Source organism: Choloepus didactylus, chromosome 17 (assembly GCF_015220235.1).
Source record: "Choloepus didactylus isolate mChoDid1 chromosome 17, mChoDid1.pri, whole genome shotgun sequence".
NCBI classification, from domain to species: Eukaryota; Metazoa; Chordata; class Mammalia; order Pilosa; family Megalonychidae; genus Choloepus; species Choloepus didactylus.
In genome coordinates, this window is record NC_051323.1 from 3191427 (window position 1) to 3211718 (window position 20292).

The following is a 20292-nucleotide window of genomic DNA, read 5'->3' on the forward strand; positions in this document are numbered from 1 at the left end:
TGCTGATGACTGTGAAAATGTCCAAAGGGGTCAGCAGCCAAGGAACACAGGGGCCCTTAGGAGCTAGAAAAGGCAAGGACACAGATTCTCCCCTGAATGAGCCCTGCTATCACCTCAATGTTTGGCTCATGAGACCTGCATTAGAGTAATGAACTCCAGAATTATAAAATGACAGTTGTCTAATATTTAAGTCACTAAGTTCATGGGAATTTGCTGTAGGAACAATAGGAAACTAATACAAATATCTTCATGGCATTTTCCTGCAGTGACATCCCACAAAAAAGATCAAAATGATACTGAGCCACTAATTGTTTCCTAAGCCCTGAAAACCCTTCTGAAAATAAGTCAGCATACACAGCCTCCCAAGCAGAAAGAGGATAATTTCAGGACTGAGTGGAGAGGAAGCAGCTCCTGCTGCAGAGGTTCACTGACCCAGAGTTGGAGGGAAGAGATTTCTGCTGTGGGTAGAATGTTATCAAACAGCATCACATTCTACAGAGAAATCTTTCCTGAGAGTACGAGTCAACCAATGTGACAAACAGGTTTGTGTTGATGAATGCACAAGTATATCATAGGACTGTGAATAATTTATTGCACACTGTGGATGACTGTAGGGTGTGTGAATATATCTCAATTTAACTGTATTTTTAAAAAAGTAAATGAGCAATAGAGGGGGAAGAGAGCAGTGAGATGTTTTGGATATTCTTTTTTATTTTAATTTTCTTTTTATTTTTCAGAGTAATGAAAATGTTCAGAGTTTGATTGTGATGATGAGAGCACAATATGAAGATACTCTGAATAGCTGTACGCTTTGAATTATTGTCTGCTATGTGACTATATTTAAAAAAAACTGCATGGAAAAAGAGACTGCAACAGATTCAGTGGCAGTGATTCTGGGGCAGGTTTCACTCTCAACATCAGCAGGATGCAGGCTGAGGATATGGCAGATTATTACTGTTGTAAATATAAAAGCTATTCTTTCATACTCTTTCAGCCTCAAACACAAAACTACTCCCCAGGGTTGTACGTCATTGAGTGTTGCAGTGCCAGTTGCTCCTTCCCAATGCACCCATATGTATTTATGCTTCCTCCATCTCAGAAGCCTCATCTCCTGACTCATTCCTGGGAAGGATTTCAGGGTGAAAAGAGTATTAATTGACTTAGCTTCTTCTGAATCCCTTGTTGGTGGATATTAAAGAAGAAAATACTGAAAAATCTTTTGTAGATGTTTCAAAAGTTTGTATTGTGGAAACCTTCATGTATGCTGTTCTAGTTTGCTAATGATGCAGAATGCAAAACACCAGAGATGGATTGGTTTTTATAAAAAGGGGGTTTATTTGGCTACACAGTTACAGTCTTAAGGCCATAAAGTGTCCAAGGTAACACATCAGTAATTGGGTACCTTCACTGGAGGATGGCCAATGGCATCTGGAAAACCTCTGTTAGCTGAGGAGGCACGTGGCTGGCATCTGCTCCAAGTTCTGGTTTCAAAATGGCTGTCTCCCAGGATGTTCCTCTCTAGCAAGCTTGCTCCTCTTCAAAACGTGTCTCAAAGCTGCACTGATTTCCTTCTCTTTGAGTCAGCTCATTTATATGGCTCTGCTGATCAAGGCCCACCCTGAGTGCGTGGGGCCACACCTCCATGGGAGTATCCCACCAGAGTCACCACCCGCAGCTGGGTGGGGCACATTCCAAGCAAATCTCATCAGCACCAAAACGTCTGCCCCACAAGACTACATCAAAGATAATGGCATTTGGGGGACACAGTACATTCAAACCGGCACATATGCATTGATAGAATAATTGACAGGACCAATAAAATTCTATATCTACCCTCTCAGGAAACACCCAGTAAATTTTAGAGCCTCACAGATTGATTCTCACTTCCATGTGCTTTCTTGACACTGAAACTCTTCCCATCTTAATTCCTTCTCCTCCAGTCTTCTTCCTGCACTGACATCATCTTCTAATTATGGAGCTTCCCAATATAAAACTTTTGATCCTATGTTTTCAAAACTTCTCTCATGGCGGGTCACCTTCCTTCCTTACTTTTTACTTTCATGGACACTGTTTTCCAGTCAAGGCTCTCTGGTCAATGTTACTGAAGGTGGTTTCCAACTCTAACTCTATTTTGATACCTATTTTCAGTTATCAATGCCTTAAAATAATAATTGTGAATGCCTTAGCTATCCAGTGATTTAAGCACTGAAGAATGCTCAAATCATAGGGATGCTGTTGACTAAATGAAAGGTGTTGATCTTATGTTGTATGTAAAATTTTCATCTTCCAATGATTGTTACGATATTTCAATAGTTTTCTTTTAAAATGATTGACCATAAAAACTTAGTAAAATTCATTATCTATATTGTCATAGGTTTTGTGTTCATGATATTCCCACATGCATGAAATGACACATATATAAGGTTGTTCACTACAACATCATTTATTCTATCACAAGACTAAAAATCTCAAATTTATATCAGTAGTTTCAATTGAAAACTATGCATCATTTATAACTTAAATTTTGGGTTATCAGATTTTAGCCCTGTTCATGGTCCTTCTATATTTCCAACATTTTGTAAGTTGTAGGTAATAGTTCAACTCTGTCCTAACCAGTGATGATGAAATAGCCTCTTCTCCCTTTAAAAAACCACATTTGCTGCCATTTGCAATTCACATCAACATTCCTTCACTCCAAATATATCTTTAGTGCTTTGAATTTTCCTTTGAACTGATTATAATGTCTTCCTGGTTCCCTCATAACATATGAGCAAAGTAAAATTAACAAATTCATTTCTATACCTGTATAAGAACCATGATTTTACTTTTTCTTAACAACATCTATAGGAGAACATTACAGAATTTTTCTTTAGCAATCGTCCATAAAGAGATCCAAAATATGCCAAATCTCTTAACTTCCCCTCTGACTACATACACTGCAAGAACTGATCAAGAGACACAGTCTCTTGGGCAGAAGAGAAGTGTGCACGTTCAGGGCTGTGAGGGGAGGAAACAGCTGCTGCAGGAGGACTCCCTGACAAACATGCCTGGGGAGGAGGTTTGTGTTCGAGGCTGAAGCACTGTGGGAGGAGAGCTGTAGTGTTGCTGACAGTAATACTCTGCCACATCCTCAGGCTGGAACTTACTGATGGCGAGAGTGAAATCTGTCCCAGACCCACTGCCAGTGAATCTGTTGGGGACCCCAGATGCCCTGGTGGATCCCCAGGAGATGAGCAGTTTAGGGGCCTGTCCAGTTTTCTTTTGGTACCAGGCTAAGAAGTTCTGGTTGGAGCTGTAAAAAATACTCTGACTCGACTTGCAGTTGATGGTGATGGTCTCTCCTGGAGACACAGCCAGAGAGGCTGGAGACTGGGTCATCACGATGTCCCCACTTGCACCTGCAAACAAGAATGGACAAGATCATATATTGACTAGAACATGTATTACAATATTTATCTTAAAAAGTTGGATTTCTTATTTATCATAATTAAACAGACCATTTTAGATGAAATGGTTTGATCATTCTAAATATGAAAATAATTTTTCCAACTTTATAAGGATACTGCTTCTCTGAACCTCTCACCTGAGACCCAGAGCACCAGGAGGATGAGGGATTGGGACTGTGGCACCATCTTGCTCATCTGTCTGAGGCACTCATGCCCCACTAAAAAGGGAAGCCCCATTAATAAGAGTCTGAGCAGCCAGGCTTGTATCCAAGCAGCCTATGCAAAGCATCAGAGGGTATGAAAGCAAATATGCCTGTGTAGCAAGTTGTGGAGACAAAGAAGAGGAGACAAAAATATGACTAAAACAGGAAATTGATTATACCTCAACCAAAGGATCAGAATTTAAATTGACCATATTTTTCAACATATTTAGCAAAATATTGAAATGTAAAATATTTTTTAATCAACTGTATTATTTCAAACCAAATGCAATCACCTTGAAAACATAGATTATTTGTCTAATTGACTATATGTGTTTGTAGTGTATAATTTCAAGATATAATATCACGAATATAAATGGAATGTATATTCAGTGGCTATATTCATTAGAATCTGCAGAATGTGTATCAGTGGACAGAATGAGGATGTATTACAGAGAATTATAACTATGTCTCAGATTCTCTTCTGAATATTAAACTTATACATGAAGAACCTATTGGACATCAAAATTCACCTGAATATTTCCAAATCCAGACTTTTGATAGCTGATACAAACACTAAATGAAAATGTGTCACCAGATGCTTAGCAGCCACTCTAGCCATGGTCCTTTTGATCAGCCAGATTCTCAAATCACAATTCAAGTCATTCCAAACTGCGTTGTCAGCCACAGACCTGTCAGGTGTCACAGCTCCACCTGGAGGTACTAGGTGAAATAACTTCAGCTCCCAAATTCTGATAGAAGAGTTCTTCATTCATTCTGTACAAAAGCAAAATGAAACAGAACAAAAGCACAAATAACCATATCACTCTTCTGATACCAGGACATTAAGTTACAAAGAAATCAAACAGAACCACTTACCTCATAAAGCTCTCTTTTTCTTAGGAGCGACAGATACTAAACATACAAATCGCCTCTGCCACCTTTCTGAAACTGAGGCCTCTGAGATTTCCTCCTTGTGTGGCAAGGGTAAGTGGGGCAATGTGTGTCCTGTAAATTTCATGAATTATCATTCCTCACCATGAAAAGGCTCAGAGAATGAGAGAACAGAACAAATCAGGACAGTTTAACACTTTTTTTGGGAAACAAAATTCTTCCTCTCTCAAGATTTCAAATTTTACAGTAGAGAAACAACCTTAAATCTCCAAGAACTTCCCTTGAGGAGCACCTTCCTAAGCATATATTTTCCCGTGTCTATTTAATAAGTCCATTTCTCTATAGTTCATCTTCTCATGAGAGCATAACTTTGAGGATCCCTTTACCAGGAATTCAGGAGTGGGTTTCAGCACAGACCCACTTCCCCTGGAAGGCTTTCTTACTCAAACACCTGTGGAGTTCCTGGTCCACAAAATACTCAGGTTTACTGGATGGCAATATATTCTATGATTTTGCCCTCATTACCGTGTGTTTTCCCTTGTCTTCTAGGAAGATATCTTTATATTTATATACATTCTCATGTATACTAACTTAAACTTTGACTCTATTCCTTAACATTGACAGTTTTACTGCTTCAGTATGGTAGAATCCCCTTTATAACATTGCAAACATTAAAATGTTTCAGATACTAATGAATAACAAGGTGATTAAACATAATAAGAAAAAGAGACTGAATGGTTCGGGGCCTACATAAAATGTGGGGTCAGGTAGTTTGATGTGCCAAGCCCTCTATAATGGGATTTGCCCTTATGAAGCTCATTAAGGAAAGGAGAGGCTAAATTTTCACATAATTTTGCCTAAGATTCCCCCCCCCATTACCTCTTTGTTCCTCAGATGTGCCCCCCACTCTCTCTGAGCCACCTCAGCAGGTGAATTCACTGCCCTCCTGCCTACATGGGACCTTACTCCCAGGGCTGTAAATCTCCCTGGCAATGCAGGATATGACTCCTGGGGATGAATCTGGACCTGGCATCATGGGATTGAGAATATCTTCTTGACCAAAAGGGGGAGGCAAAATGAAATGAAATAAAATTTCAGTGGCTGAGAGATTTCAAGTGGAGTTGATAGGTCACTCTGGTGGACATTCTTATGCACTATACAGATAACACCACTTAGGTTTTAATGTAAGTTTGAGGTCCCTGTTTCCTTGCCCTCTGTCAGCTCTCGGAGGCTGCACTCATTCCTTGCTATTGTGCTCTCCATTCCAAATTCAGCTTAATAGATTATTCCCCTTGTTTAACCTTCTCATGTTTCAAATCTTTATGTATCACTCTTTCCAAATTCTACACTCAGATAAAAGACTTATATGATTAGTTCAAGACATCTCTGATAATTTCCCAAGGTGACTAATTCCTTACACCTGAACAAACCCTTCCCAGTAGAACAAAAATTGCTGTTGAACTGAAGTGTTGGAAGAGGAATGTTAATGCCAAAAGTAAATCCCTGAAACTATCAAACCCCAACCCAGAAGTCTGGACTCCTGTAGATGACTGTAAAACAATGTAGATTACAAGAAGTGACAGTGTGACTGTGAAATCCTTCGGGATCACACTCCCTTTATCTAGTATATGGATGGATGAGTAGAAAAATGGGGACAAAAATCTTAATGTAAAATAGGGTGGGATGGGAGGGTGATTTGAGTGTTTTTTTTACTTCTATTTTTACTCTGATTCTGATTCTTCCTGATGTAAGGAAAATGTTCAGAAATAGATTGTGGTGATGAATGCATAACTATACGATGGTACTGTGAATAGTTGATTTTACACCATGGATGACTGCCTGGTGTGTGAATATATTTCAATAAAACTGAATTTAGAAAAATGTGGGGCCAGGAATGTCCATTTTGACAAGGAAACATCTGAGCTGATGCCTGAATGCTTGAGTTGGCCATGAAAAGTTCAGGGAGGAGTAGAGCACCTCATCAAATGCCCGGATGGATGCACCATAGATGAGCAGTTAAGGAGCCTGTCCTGGTTTCTGCTGGTACCAGTCTACATTGTTGCTAATACCCTGACTGGACTTGCAGCTCATGGTGACAGCCTCTCCTGGAGACACAGCCATGGAGACAGAAGACTGGGTCATCACGAGGTCCCCACTGGCACCCACAGTCAGAAAAGAACTTAGATTACACAATAAGTGACAAATATATGAAATATATATGTAAATGAATGTTTTCCTATGTATCATACATAAACAGAAATGCTTTAGATGACTCAGTTTGTTCACTCTGCATGGTAAAACCATTCTTCTACTTTATAAGGCTTTTATCTTTTGAACCTCTCACATGAGACCCAGGGCAGAAGGAAGATGAAGAGTTGTGACCATCACACCCTCTTGCTCACCATCTGGTGCATTCAGGCTCCATCTACAGGGAAACCCCATTGATAGAGTCTGAGCAGGCAGCCCAGTCCCTGAGGAGCCTATGCAAAGCATCAGAGAGTAGAAAGGCAAACGTGCCTGTGCAGGGGGTGTGAAGGCATATAATAGAAGGAAAGAACAAAAGTATCAGTACCATAGGAAATGTGATTGTATTCCTGGAAAAGTCCCAGAAATGCACTTAACACTATAATTTTCAATAAACTTCAGCAAAATTGCCAAACATTAAATATATTTATTATCAATTGCATGCTTCCAAACCACCCACAATCATCTTAAAATCATAAAAATGTGTAATAGAATGTGAGTGTTGGTGGGTATAAAATTTCTGAATGTAAATGAGCCTTATAAATATGGTGCCAGAACCTATGTGGAATATAGTCATAGCATTGGATAGAATGAAGATATAGTGCATAAATTACGCCTTTATCAGATGTTCTGAATTTTGAATACATATTTGAGGTTCCCCTTCAACAACCCAAAGGCACCTCAGTATGTCCAAATCTGGAACTCTGATACTTCCCTCAATGTAAAAATTATCTCCAAAAATGAGTCTCCAGTGGATGAGAGAAAGGTGGCATCTTCGAGAGGAGTGGAAGCCAGTTAGTCCCCCTGGAGCAAATAATAAACAACCAGGAACAACTAGTAAATAATCTGTGGGAGGACAAACATGACTTTTCACTCATTATACACCGACATGAATTGGGAGGAGTGCCCGAGACTGTAGCATAAAATCTGTGAACAAAAACTGCAGACCTGGGTCAGAAGCCTCCTCCTTCCCTGGCATGCATTGCAATACCTTGTGGTGATAGAGAGCAGCAATCTCTGAGCAAGCAAGTATAGCACAGCTGAGCTCCTATATGGGTTTTAATTTACAAACATGGACTCCTCAATACAGGCTATGAATCCCAAACAAGTAGACAGAGGCTTTTGATGAACACTGACTTTGGAGAGCTGGAAGACCTCTCTGGGAGGGAGGGGAAGCCCAGAGGACCAGGTGCTGTCTCTGGCCAATGGGTGAAACAGAGAGTGGCTGTGAACTGACCCTGAAGGGGGGATTTCTGTCCCTGTTTCAGCTTAGTGGAGAAAACTTCAGCCATTTTCAGTTCCCAGTGCTCTGACCCAGACAAGGATGGAGATAGCACAAGCAGAGAGACTATTCAAGTGCAAATGATCTCTCCCAAGGGGGTGTATCTTCCCTAAGAGTAAAGAGTTGCTGCAATGCTCTACTACCTGCTTTCCATTCAGATCCAGACCCCAGAGCCTGGGGGAAAACTCCCATGAGCCATACCTCCTCACACCAGTCTGGAGCAAGAGGCTGACAGGCAACATCTGCTAGGCAGAAAAACACAATGACTTGAGGCTTCACATGGTATATCAATCTTCTATGACACCCTCAGAGAAACCAGATACTGCTGCCTCCTTCCAAGACCCCAGCCTGTGCTTGTGTGGGAAACCCTGATTGGGGTAACCAAAGAAACTAGATGCCTAGACAAAAGAAAACTAAAACCTACACTAAGAAAAATGAAGTTATGGCCCAGTCAAAGGAACAAACTTACACTTCAACTGACATACAGGAATTGAAACAACTAATGCTAAATCAATTCAAAAGTTTAGAGAAGATATGGCAAAAGAGATGAAGCATATGTCAACATTGCAAGGTGTTAAAAATAGGGTGGGGTTGGGGGAAAATGCAATCAATGCAAACTAGAGACTATAATAGAAACATTGTACTATGCATCCTTTAATATAACAAAGGCAATATACCAAAACTAAATGCATATGGGGGGACATAGGGGAAGGGTATGGGACTCCTGGTATTAGTGATGCTGTCTGACTCTTTATTCTACTTTAGTTCAGTGCTTTCTTTCCTTTTGTTGCTTCCTAGCTTTCATGTTTTGTTTTGTTTCATTTTGTTTGTCTTTTTGTTTTTTTTTTCTCTCTTTCTTTTTTTCTTTTTCTTTTGTCTCTCTAGCTTCTTTGACTCTTCCACCTTCTTTGTGGAAGAAATGGAGATGTCCTTATGCAGATAGTAGTGATGGTGGTGAATACATGAATGCGTTACTATACAGGAAACCATTGATTGTTTACTTAGGATGGAATGTATGGTTTGTGAACAAAACCATCTTTAAAAAAATGGGTTGTTGAAGAAACTTTGAGGGCACTATATTGAGTGAAATATTATGGACACATAATGACAAATATTACAGGGTCTCACTGAAGTGAAATAATTATAATACATAAACTACTAGGCATGAAATATAAGTTACCAGAATATAGAATGAAGCTAGAGAATGGGGAGCGGTTGCTTATCATGAGCAGAATGTTCAACTAGGATGAACTTAAATGTTTGGAAATGAACAGAGGTGATGGTAGCACATTGTGAGAATGACTAAGAGTGCTGAATGGTGTGTGAATGTGGTGGAGAGGGTAAGCTCAGAGTCACGTGTGTCACCAGAAGGAAAGTTGGTTGTTAAAAGATGGGAATGTAAAAAACAGTGAATCTTGTGGTAGACAATGTCCTTGATTAATTGTGCAAATGTTAGGAATTTCTTTCATGAACTAGAACAAATGCATGACACTACAACTAGAAGTTAATATTAGACGGGCATATAGGAAAAAATATATACCACTTGCAAACCATATACTACAGTTAGAAGTATTTTAACATTCTTTCATCAACAGTAACAAATGTACTATACCAAAGGTATGAATCAATAATGGAGGGGGGTGGTTATAGATATGGGAGGATTTGAGTTTCCTGTTTTTGTCTTTACTTCTTTTCTGGAGTGATGAAAATGCTCTAAAAATTGAAAAAAATTGTGGTGATGGATGCACAGCTGTATGATGATACTGGAGGCAACTGATTGTACACTTTGGATCTCTTAATAATTGTATGCTATGTGAACAGTCTCAATAAATAAATAAATAAATAAATAAATAAATAAGAGTCTCCAGAGTCTTACCAGTCACCCTTGTATCTGCCTTTCAGGTCAACCAGTTTCTCAAATCAGAAATGAAGCTATTAGCAGACCTACAGCATAATAGGCCCACCTAGTAGAATAGGTAAATTAGCATCAGCTCATAAGCTCTCATAAAACAGGTTCTTTTTTTATTCCTATTGAAAATCAATGATAGTTATAGAATTAGGCAAATAATACCATGAACACTTCTAGGCATAGGACATTAAGTTATAAATGAGTAAAACAAAGCCCTGACCTCTTAAAGTTTTATTTTACTAGGAGGGACAGACAATAAACAAAGGACATTTCTGTTGCCCCACCTACCCTGACTCTCTGAGATCTTCCACCTGTAGCAAAGCTGTTACTCAAAGCAGGTGGGGCAATCTGCATCCAGGTCCATTTCATAGGAATCTCTCAGCATGAACAGAGTCAGAGGAAGAGACAAATAATTGGAGCAGTTTCATAATATTATAGATTACAAAACTCTTCCTCTCCCATGATTTAAACCTTTCCTGGATGGAAACTACCCTAAGGGCCCAAAGATATTTCCCTTGATGAGGAGTGTCCTAAGGCATGTATTTTTCCAATTACAATTAACATTGACTTTCTTTCCCATAGTTTGTCTCTTTATGAGCCCATTACGGTAAGTGAGGGTCCCTTACAAGGATTCAGGTGTTGTGGGGTCCAGACACAAATTGGTCAGGAAGACATTTCTGCTTGGTCAAAAGTCAACTGTATTCTTGGTCCACCACATCTTTGGGTTTATAAGATGGCAATACTGTCTTCAGACTTGTTCTCATCCTCCATGTTATTTTTTTCTGTTCTTCCATAAATTTACACTTAATATACATACATTCTTAAGTGTACTTAAAATAAATTTATACTTCCTAAATGACAAGATTCCTGCTTTAATATAAAAGAATCTCCTTCCCAAGCCTACAAACATTAAGAAATGTAAGACAGTCATGGACATCATGATGATAACCAGGACGAGTCATGCAGACTGACTGGATCACAAGGGACCCATAACAATGGGATATGGAAATGTCCTCTTTGAGGAGGGACAGTTGATCTCATGCCTGAATAAAGTAGGAAGTCGGTGTGCAAAGCTCAGGAAAGAGCACCTCAGAAAATTAATAGTACCTGAGAGAAATTGGTCTTGGATGTTTAAGAAAGACAAACGAAAATATGAAAAGGAGACTATGACTTCATCCTAAGGAAACATTAACGTTTGGACGAAAGCTTGGGATTTAGATTAAGTGCAGTGGAATCCATGGAACAATAAAATTATGTTTTAGCAGATACTTTCTAGGTCATTTGATGGGCATTAACACTGTGAGGAAGAGGAGAGTTTGGAAGCCATTGTCATCTCTTTGCCAGCTGGGAAAACTAGTTCTTCTATCCTCTCCTTTGAAATCATACAATGATTGTAAAAAGTGAAATTGTCCAAAGCCTCTTCACTCCAAGGACACAGTTGGGGCCAACAATCTTTGGTAAATGATAAAAAAGACATTATGGTAAGCAGCATTTAAGAGGGCCCTGAATATCCCTGGCTGCTGGTATATGCACATCTTCTTTGAGCTGATCAGACACTGATTAAGGTTCTGCTCTGAGAGATTTTTCATAGGTAATGATACATGTTGACTTTAAGGAGGGGAGATTATCCAAGAGGGCCTGACCTTTTCAGAGGAGCTCTTTACATCTTGTTGTACTGATCAAAAGCAAAGAACTCAGTAAGATTCATAGATAAGAGGGTTTACACCCAGCTGGAAATATCTGATGTTGCCTATGGAGGTCTAGGGAGCCATGTGGCAAGAAATAAGGACAGTGTTTTATGTCCATTTTACTCCAGATGATTTCCTGGCATGTGACCACATCCACAGGCTCATGCCTGAATATTTTGCTATGAAAACACAAATAAGAACAGGATTAGTATTGAAGATGGTCAGGATATGTCCTATATTTGAATACTTGCCCACGTTCTCTGAAAACTGAAAGAATTTTGGGCAGAGCTCTTGCTGAGAGAGGGGAGTGATCTGGGGACATCACAAGAGGCCTGAACCACACTGCTCTCAACACATTTACCAAAGAGCCCAGAATACTTCAGATTCCCAAATGCAGATGTCTCTTTCAACATAGGAAAAGAGAAGAATATTTGTATTTTTGTCTTGATGTAAAAATAAAGCACCTTATTCTTCCCTTCTTTTAGAATTTATGATTCTAACTGTTTTCTAAATGAAATTTAGATAAATTTATTCATGGTTTCCTATTATACATTCACCTGGGACGGCTCACACTACCCCAGGCCCTTACCTGGGAACACTCAACACAAGTGTTCCTGTTGCAGACATATCATCAGGCTGAGAAAGTTATAAGGTTAATTCGCATGCATCAGGGTTCTCAAGCAATTGTACCAGGTGTATGGGAATCACACTCCCCATGGAAGTTATAGCACGCCAATGAAGGTGCCCCAATACTTTTATTGATGAATGAATGTATGTGATGAATTAGCAAATTATTGATCTAGAGGAAAAAACTAATTAATGATGAAATAATGAGAGCTGTTGACAAACTGTTAGAATATTGATGTATAGAATAAAATGTCATGTTACTAATTTCAAACGGCAGAATTTCATTAACAGGGACCATGAGATTCTTCTGTAGATATCACCCAATATTTCTGTTATGAATTCATGGAAATGAAATGCATCATGGTGTCCTGTTTCGGATCTGGAACAGGAAAATAAAATTTGAAAAAAAATCGTTAACTCAAAATAAAATGTACCGTGCAGTTAATATTATCGTACCACTGTAAATCTCATTGTTTGGCAAATGAACCCTGATTATATAAGATGTTACCATTGGCGGAAATTGGTGAGGGTGCTTATGGGAACTCTCTTTACTAGTTATTCAACATTTCAGTAAATCTAGTTTTATTCCAATATATTAAAAAAACAAAACGAAACAAAACAAAAACTTATTTTAAAAACACAAGGAGGCCTCACGCGCGGCGGTGGCTCAGGGCTTTCCACACCGCTGGCTCGCCGGGGTTGTGCTCCCCGCCCATTTCCGCACCTGCTTCCTCCACCACTGCTCCAAGAAGCTGAGAAGCAACCTCCCAGGCGTCCGGCAGCGTCTGTCAGATGAGCTGAGAGGGGATCCGCCGAGGCCGTCGTCAGAGCCACCCTGCTGGTTGTGCGCCAGCGGACTAGCCGGGCTCCCTCCCATGTCCTCCGTTGGTCCAGGAGGGTCCCGGCACCGCCTAGACAGTGACCCCTCCAGATGCGCAGACTGTGCCAGACCCGCGCCACAAGCAGTTGGCGTCATGAGACACCTGCCCCACTTCTGCCATGGAAAGGTGGTGCGGGGCTTCATTGGTGGCTCCAAGCAATGGGGCATCCCCACTGCTAACTTTCCTGAACAGCTAGTAGATAACCTTGCAGCTGATATATCCACTGGTATTTATTATGGTTGGGTCAGTGTTGGAAGTAAAGATGTCCATAAGATGGTAGTGAGCATAGGATGGAACCCACACCACAAGAATACAAAAAAAATCCATGGAAACTCACATTATGCATAGCTTCAAAGAGAATTTCTATGGGGAAATGCTTAATGTGGCCATTGTTGGCTACCTCAGACCAGAAAAGAACTTTGATTCTTTTGAGTTACTTATTTCAGCAATACAAGGTGATATTGAGGAAGGTAAGAAATGACTAGAATTACCAGAACATTTGAAACTTAAAGAAGACAATTTTTTCCAGGTTCCAAAAAGCAAAATAATGAATGGCACTGCAGAAAAATTATCTTATTTAATCATTCACTGTTTTCTAGTATTTCATTGCTTATAACTGCACAGTTTCATGTTGGCTATATTTTAAAATTCATTTTCCCAAAGCTGTGAATTACTTTAAACAGTATAATGTAATCACTATATTTATGCTTCAACTGTTAAACCCATCATACCACAGTACTAAAAAGATTTCATTTAAAAATCAAGATTCTTTTTTATGTTATATATGGATTAAAAACCCTTTCAAAGCTTTCTAAAATATACCACTTAGAGAGGTCTTAAGTTTCTTATGATGAAAATTAAACATATGTAAATGTGGATGAAGGGCATATCACTAGTTTGAGATGAGACATGGTACTCATGGTAAAATATCAATGTTTTTATGTACTTGTATATAGCAAGTGCTGCTAATAGAGCAAGCTTGTAGCAGTAAATGCATTAAACAGATTTGGTAGTCTATTATACACTTAAGAGGAAATATTCAGGCTCTGTATTTTTGATAATTGTGCATTGGATTTTTTCACATTAATATATTTTATTATAGACAGGAAGACTTGTGAAATTTTATTTCAGACATTTCTTTCTTGAGGTGAAACCATTGCACTCTTCCATTTTTACATAGTCCTGCTTCAATTCTTAATGGTCTTGACTTCCCCCTTCCACTGTTTTTTTGTTTGTATTTTAGGACAAAGACAAATGAATGGTTTTCAAATCTGTAGTCCTCATTTTTGTGTTGGATAACACTTTTCTCCTTTTTAAAAGGAGATATTCTTGTTCTTCAACATTTTTCTTGAGTAGTTCTTTTTTCCTTTAAATGAATGTCAGTGTTGAGTTTTTTGGGTTTTATTTGTTTGTTTGTTTTCTTTTCTTTTTAGATTAGCTTGCAACTCTACACTTACACAGAGATTGACTCTGTCTTTACCATTCCATCCTTTCTCTATATGAACAGCAATGGCCATGCATACCTGCTGTGCACTTTTAGTTAAAAAAAAAAAACTTCTGTAGGTTTCAAGATTTAATTGAACATATAACAGTTAATTTATATATGCCAGTTTCTTAAAGAAGACAATATACTTGACATTACTCTCCCATGAAAATATTTAAGAACCAGTTCAACTAGGAAAGAGTTAAAATTTATTTATTTTTCATTTAACTATGTGCCTGAAAAAAAATATAAACTCTATAGTCCTGTAGGTTCAGTGACAATCTAAAGAATGCCTGCAGTGTGGGGGAAAAAGCATAAATAATAAAGTTCTAATTAAAATAATTGGCATCTCATACATCTTCCTTCCTAATAATGATGTAATTTTTGGCTACTTGAGTTCTTTCTGCATATGTAGGCAAAAAATTGAAATTGAAATTTGGGAAATTAAGGTTAAGATTGCTTTGGTCGAGTCCAGCAGGGCAAGATGGTGGAGTGGTGAGGAGCAGAATTTCATCTCTCCCCTAGAGCAGCTGGCAATTACCCAAGAACTATATGAAACAGTGTTTTTGGGGTCTCCAGTAACCAGTCACACATTGGATACAAGTTTGGAATTGGAGGAAAAGCTGAGATCGCAGCGAACATTGTAAGTTCCCCGGACCAGGGGTCTCGCGCCCCTCCCCACCCAGACCTCACAGACTGTCTTGCTGCCGGCTCCCTGAAAGGGGGGAACCCCAAAAAACAGCAATCTGCTGAGGGCAAGAAGGGAGGCTCAACCCAGCCTCAACTGCAGAATTAATTAACAAATTAATTAACTAACTTTGGGAGCTGGGGTGCTAAAGAAGGGCTGTGCTCCAAGAAGTGGGGGCACATAAAAGCGGGCATCCATTCCCAGACTCCAAAAAAGCCATTAATTTTTCCCCTACATTTTGTCCCTTCTGGCTTCTCACTGATCCCTTATCTTTTTTTGCATTTCAATAGCCCCCAGCAGGGGTGGAACTGAAGCAGTTGGAGAGTAATTATCAAACAATAGCCCAAAGCATATCTTTAAATGGTCTATTCTGTCACTGACAACACTTCCAGGCTGGGGAAAGACTTTTAAAAGAGACTCTTTTTTTTTTTTACCCCCTTTTATCCATTTCTTGATTTATTTTCTAATTTTTTTTTGTTAAATCTAAAAGTAATATATGTGGTTATTTTTTATTGGAAAGCCCAGGTTGAGGGACTAGGCTGGGCTTGGGGGAGACAGAGTACCCACAGTGTCTTTGAATTCTGTATTCACTACTGAAGGCCTCCACCCCTGTCCTTAATTGGCAACTCAGGCTGACCAAGGAATCTACCTGGAGAGGCCCCAAAGAGGAGAGGGGAGAAGGGAATAGTGCCCTTGAGACACAACTGGAGTTCTGAGGATTGGGAGAGTGGACGGAGGTCCAGCTCAACTGGCAGTCCTCCTTCTGGGAACTCAGACCCCAGGGGCTGGAATTCAGATTCCTGCTTCAGTCAGCCACACACCCGACAGGATCAGAGTCACCAGGAGAACTAAAGGCTCCATACCTCCTTACACTGGTGGGGGAGCTGCCGGCTGGCCAGTGCCACCTGCTGGACAGGAGAGGAAAAGCACCAATTCTAAAGGCCTCATAGGAGGGTCTCATTCTCAGGAAAACTCCATACCTTCCCAATGAGACCTGGGCCTCACTAGACTGGGAAAATCTGACTAGGGTCGACCATATCTGAGGAGACCCACTCACAAAAAGGTTACATAGAGGCACAGCAAGAAACAGAAAAAACAAGAGGGGAAAAATTCTGATCAACTAAATAGAACCTAAGTTAGAGGTCTAGAATAAGTTGAACTGAATAACAGAGGCCAGAGAACAAAGCCAACCAACAAGAAAACCACTAGGTAAAAGACAGAAAACAAGCTCCAAAATAAACTAATCAAGAAAATCAGATGCCTAGACAACTTAAGATAACAAGCCATACCAGGAAACATGAAAACATGGACAAGCCAAAGGAACAAACTAATAGCTCAGCTGAGACACAGGAGTGAAGGCAACTAATGCTAAATAAATTTGATGAAATGAAGGAAGATATAGCAAAAGAGCTGAAGGATATAAAGAAGACACTGGATGACCATAAAGAAGAATTCATAAACTTAAAAAGCAAATGGCAGAACTCATGGGAATGAAGGCCACAATGGAGGAGATGAAAAACACAATGGAGGGACACAACAGTAGATTTGAACAGGCAAAAGAAAGGATCAGTGAACTGGAAGACAGATCATTCGAATTCATACACACAAAAGAACACATGGTGAAAAAAATGGAAAAATATGAGCAGGGTCTTAGGGAGCTGAGTGACAACATGAAACGCACAAATATGCGTGTTATGGGTATCCCAGAAGGAGAAGAGAGGGGAAAAGGGGCAGAGAGAGTAATAGAAGACATATTCACTGAAATTTCCCAACTCTTATAAAAGACAGAAAATTAGAGATTCAAGAAGTACAACGTACCCCAAGTAGAATAGATCCCAATAGACCTACTCCAAGACACTTACTGGTCAGATCGTCTAATGTCAAAGACAAAGAGAGGATTCTGAAAGCAGCAAGAGAAAAGCAATCCATAACATACAAGGGAACGTCAATAAGACCATGTACAGATTTCTCTGCAGAAACAATGGAGGCAAGAAGACAGTGGCATGATATATTTAAGATACTGAAAGAGAAAAACTGCCAACCAAAAATTCTATATCCTGCAAAACTTTCCTTCAAAAATGAGGGAGAGATTAAAACATTTTCAGGCAAACAGACTTCTGAGAGAGTTTGTGAATAAGAGACTGGCACTACAAGAAATACTAAAGGGAGTGCTACAGGCTGATAGGAAAAGACAGGAGAGAGAGAGTTGGAGAAGAGTGCAGAAATGAAGATTATCAGGAAAGGTAAAAGGAGAGGAAAAAATAAGATATGACACATAAATTCCAAAAACCAAAATGGTAGAAGAAAGTACTGCCCTTACAGTAATAGCACTAAATGTAAATGGATTAAACTCCCCAATAAAAAGACACAGACTGTCAGAATGGATTAAAAAATAGGACCCATCTATATTCTGTCTACAAGAAACTCACTTTAGACACAAGGACAAACATAGACTGAAAGTGAAAGGTTGGAAAAAGATATTTCAGGCAAACAACAACCAGAAAAAAGTGGGAGTAGCTATATTAATATCAGATAAATTAGACTTCAAAAGCAAAACAATTAAAAGAGACAAAGAAGGACACTATATATTAATAAAAGGGTCAATTAATCAAGAAAATGTAACAGTCATAAATATTTATGCACCAAGCCAGAATGCCCCAAAATTCATGAGGCAAACACTGCGATCACTGAAAGAAGAAATAGATGCCTCTACAATAATAGTTGGAGACTTCAATACACCCCTCTCATCAATGGATAGAACATCTAGACAGAGGATCACTAAAGAAACAGAGATGTTGAATTGTATGATAAATGAACTAGACTTGACAGACATTTATAGAACACTACATCCAACAACAGCAGGATACACTTTTTTCTCAAGTGCTCATGGAACATTCTCTAGGATAGACCACATGTTGGGTCACAAAGCAAGCCTCAACAAATTTAAAAATATTGATATTATACAAAACACTTTCTCAGACCACAATGGAATGAAGTTGGAAATAAATAAAAGGCAGAAGGTCATAAAATTCACAAACATATAGAGGCTAAACAACACCCTCTTAGAAAACCAGTGGGTAAAGGAAGAAATTACAAGAGAAATCAGTAAATACCTCGAGGCAAATGACAATGAAAACACAATTTATCAAAACTTATGGGATGCATCAAAGGCAGTGCTGAAAGGGAAATTTATTGCCCTAAATGCCTATATTAAAAGAGAAGAGAGAGCAAAAATTGAAGAGTTAATTTTTCAACTGGAGGAATTAGAGAAAGAACAGCAAACTAACCCCAAAGCAAACAGAAGGGAAGAAATAACAAAGATTAGAGCAGAAATAAATGCAATTGAGAACAGGAAAACAATAGAGAGAATCAACAAAAACAGAAGTTGGTTCTTGGGAAAATCAATAAATTCGATGGACCACTGGCTAGGCTTAAAAAAAAAAAAAGAGAGAGCAGATGCAAATAAATGCAATCAGAAATGGGAAAGGAAATATAACTACCGACCCTGCAGAAATTAAGGAGATAATGAAAAGATACTATGAGCAACTATATGCTAATAAACTAGCAAACTTAGATGAAATGGACAACTTCCTAGAAAAGCATAAACAACCAACATTAAATCAAGAAGATATAGATGACCTCAACAAACCAATCACAAGTAAAGAGATTGAGTTAGTCATCAAAAAGCTCCCAAAAAGGAGAAGCCCAGGACCAGATGGTTTCACATGTGAATTCTACCAAGCATTCAAGAATGAATTAGTACCAATCCTGCTCAATCTCTTCAAAATTTGAAGAAGAGGGAAAGCTATCTAACTCTTTCTATGAAGCCATCATCACCCTAATACCAAAACCAGGCAAAGATGCTACAAAAAAAGAAAATTATAGACCAATTTCTTTAATGAATATAGACGCAAAAATCCGCAACAAAATACTCACAAATCAAATCCAGCAGCACATTAAAAAATTATACACCACGACCAGATGGGATTTATTCCAGGTATGAAAGGCTGGTTCAACACAAGAAAATCAATTAATGTAATACACCACATCAATAAATCAAAGCAGAAGAACCACATGATCATCTCGATTGATGCAGAAAAGGCATTTGACAAAATTCAACATCCTTTCCTGATGAAAACATTTCAAAGGATAGGAGTAGAAGGGAACTTTTTCAATATGATAAAGGCAATATATGAAAAACCCACAGCTAACATCACACTCAATGGGGAGAGACTGAAAGCTTTTCCTCTAAGATCAGAAACAAGACAGGGATGCCCACTATCACCATTGTTATTCAACATTGTGCTGGAAGTTCTAGCTAGAGCAATTAGGCAAGAACAAGAAATAAAAGGCATGCAAATTGGAGAGGAAGAAGTAAAACTTTCACTATTTGCAGATGACATGAATCTATATGTAGGAAATCCAGAAAAATCTACAGCAAAGCTACTAGAACTAGTCAATGAATACAGCAAAGTAGCAGGCTACAAGATCAACATGCAAAAATCTGTAGTGTTCCTACACACAAGTAATGTGCAACAAGAGGAGGAAATCAAGAAAAAGTCCCATTTACAATAGCAAACAAAAGAATCAAGTATTTAGGAATAAACTTAACCAAAGACACAAAAGACCTTTACATAGAAAACTATAAGAAACTGCTAAAAGAAATTGAACAAGACCTGAAAAAATGGAAGAACATACCATGTTCATGGATTGGAAGACTAAATATAGTTAAGATGGCAATTTTACCTGAACTGATTTACAGATTCAATGCAATACCAATTCAAATCCCAACAACTTACTTTACAGAAAAAGAAAAACCAATAACTAAATTTATTTGGAAGGGTAAGGTGCCTGGAATAGCCAAAATGTCTTGAGAAAGAGGAATGAAGTGGGAGGTCTCACACTGTAACATTGTAATATACCTCCATTAAATGTAACAAAGGCAATATG

The 20292-nt window shown here is 38.8% G+C and overlaps 1 protein-coding gene and 1 pseudogene across 1 annotated transcript; one reads left to right on the forward strand and one right to left on the reverse strand.

Moving 5' to 3' along the window:
- Nucleotides 1-2991: 2991 nt before the first annotated feature.
- On the reverse strand, nucleotides 2992-13167 carry LOC119512811. The gene is made up of 4 exons (XM_037807599.1): nucleotides 12974-13167; nucleotides 6566-6695; nucleotides 3584-3722; nucleotides 2992-3398 (listed from the first exon to the last, which is right to left on the reverse strand). The coding sequence occupies exons 1-4, from the start codon at nucleotides 13165-13167 to the stop codon at nucleotides 2992-2994; spliced, it is 870 nt and encodes a 289-aa protein (XP_037663527.1).
- A 32-nt stretch (nucleotides 13168-13199) lies between these two features.
- Nucleotides 13200-13787, forward strand: LOC119512812 (annotated as a pseudogene).
- Nucleotides 13788-20292: the final 6505 nt, after the last annotated feature.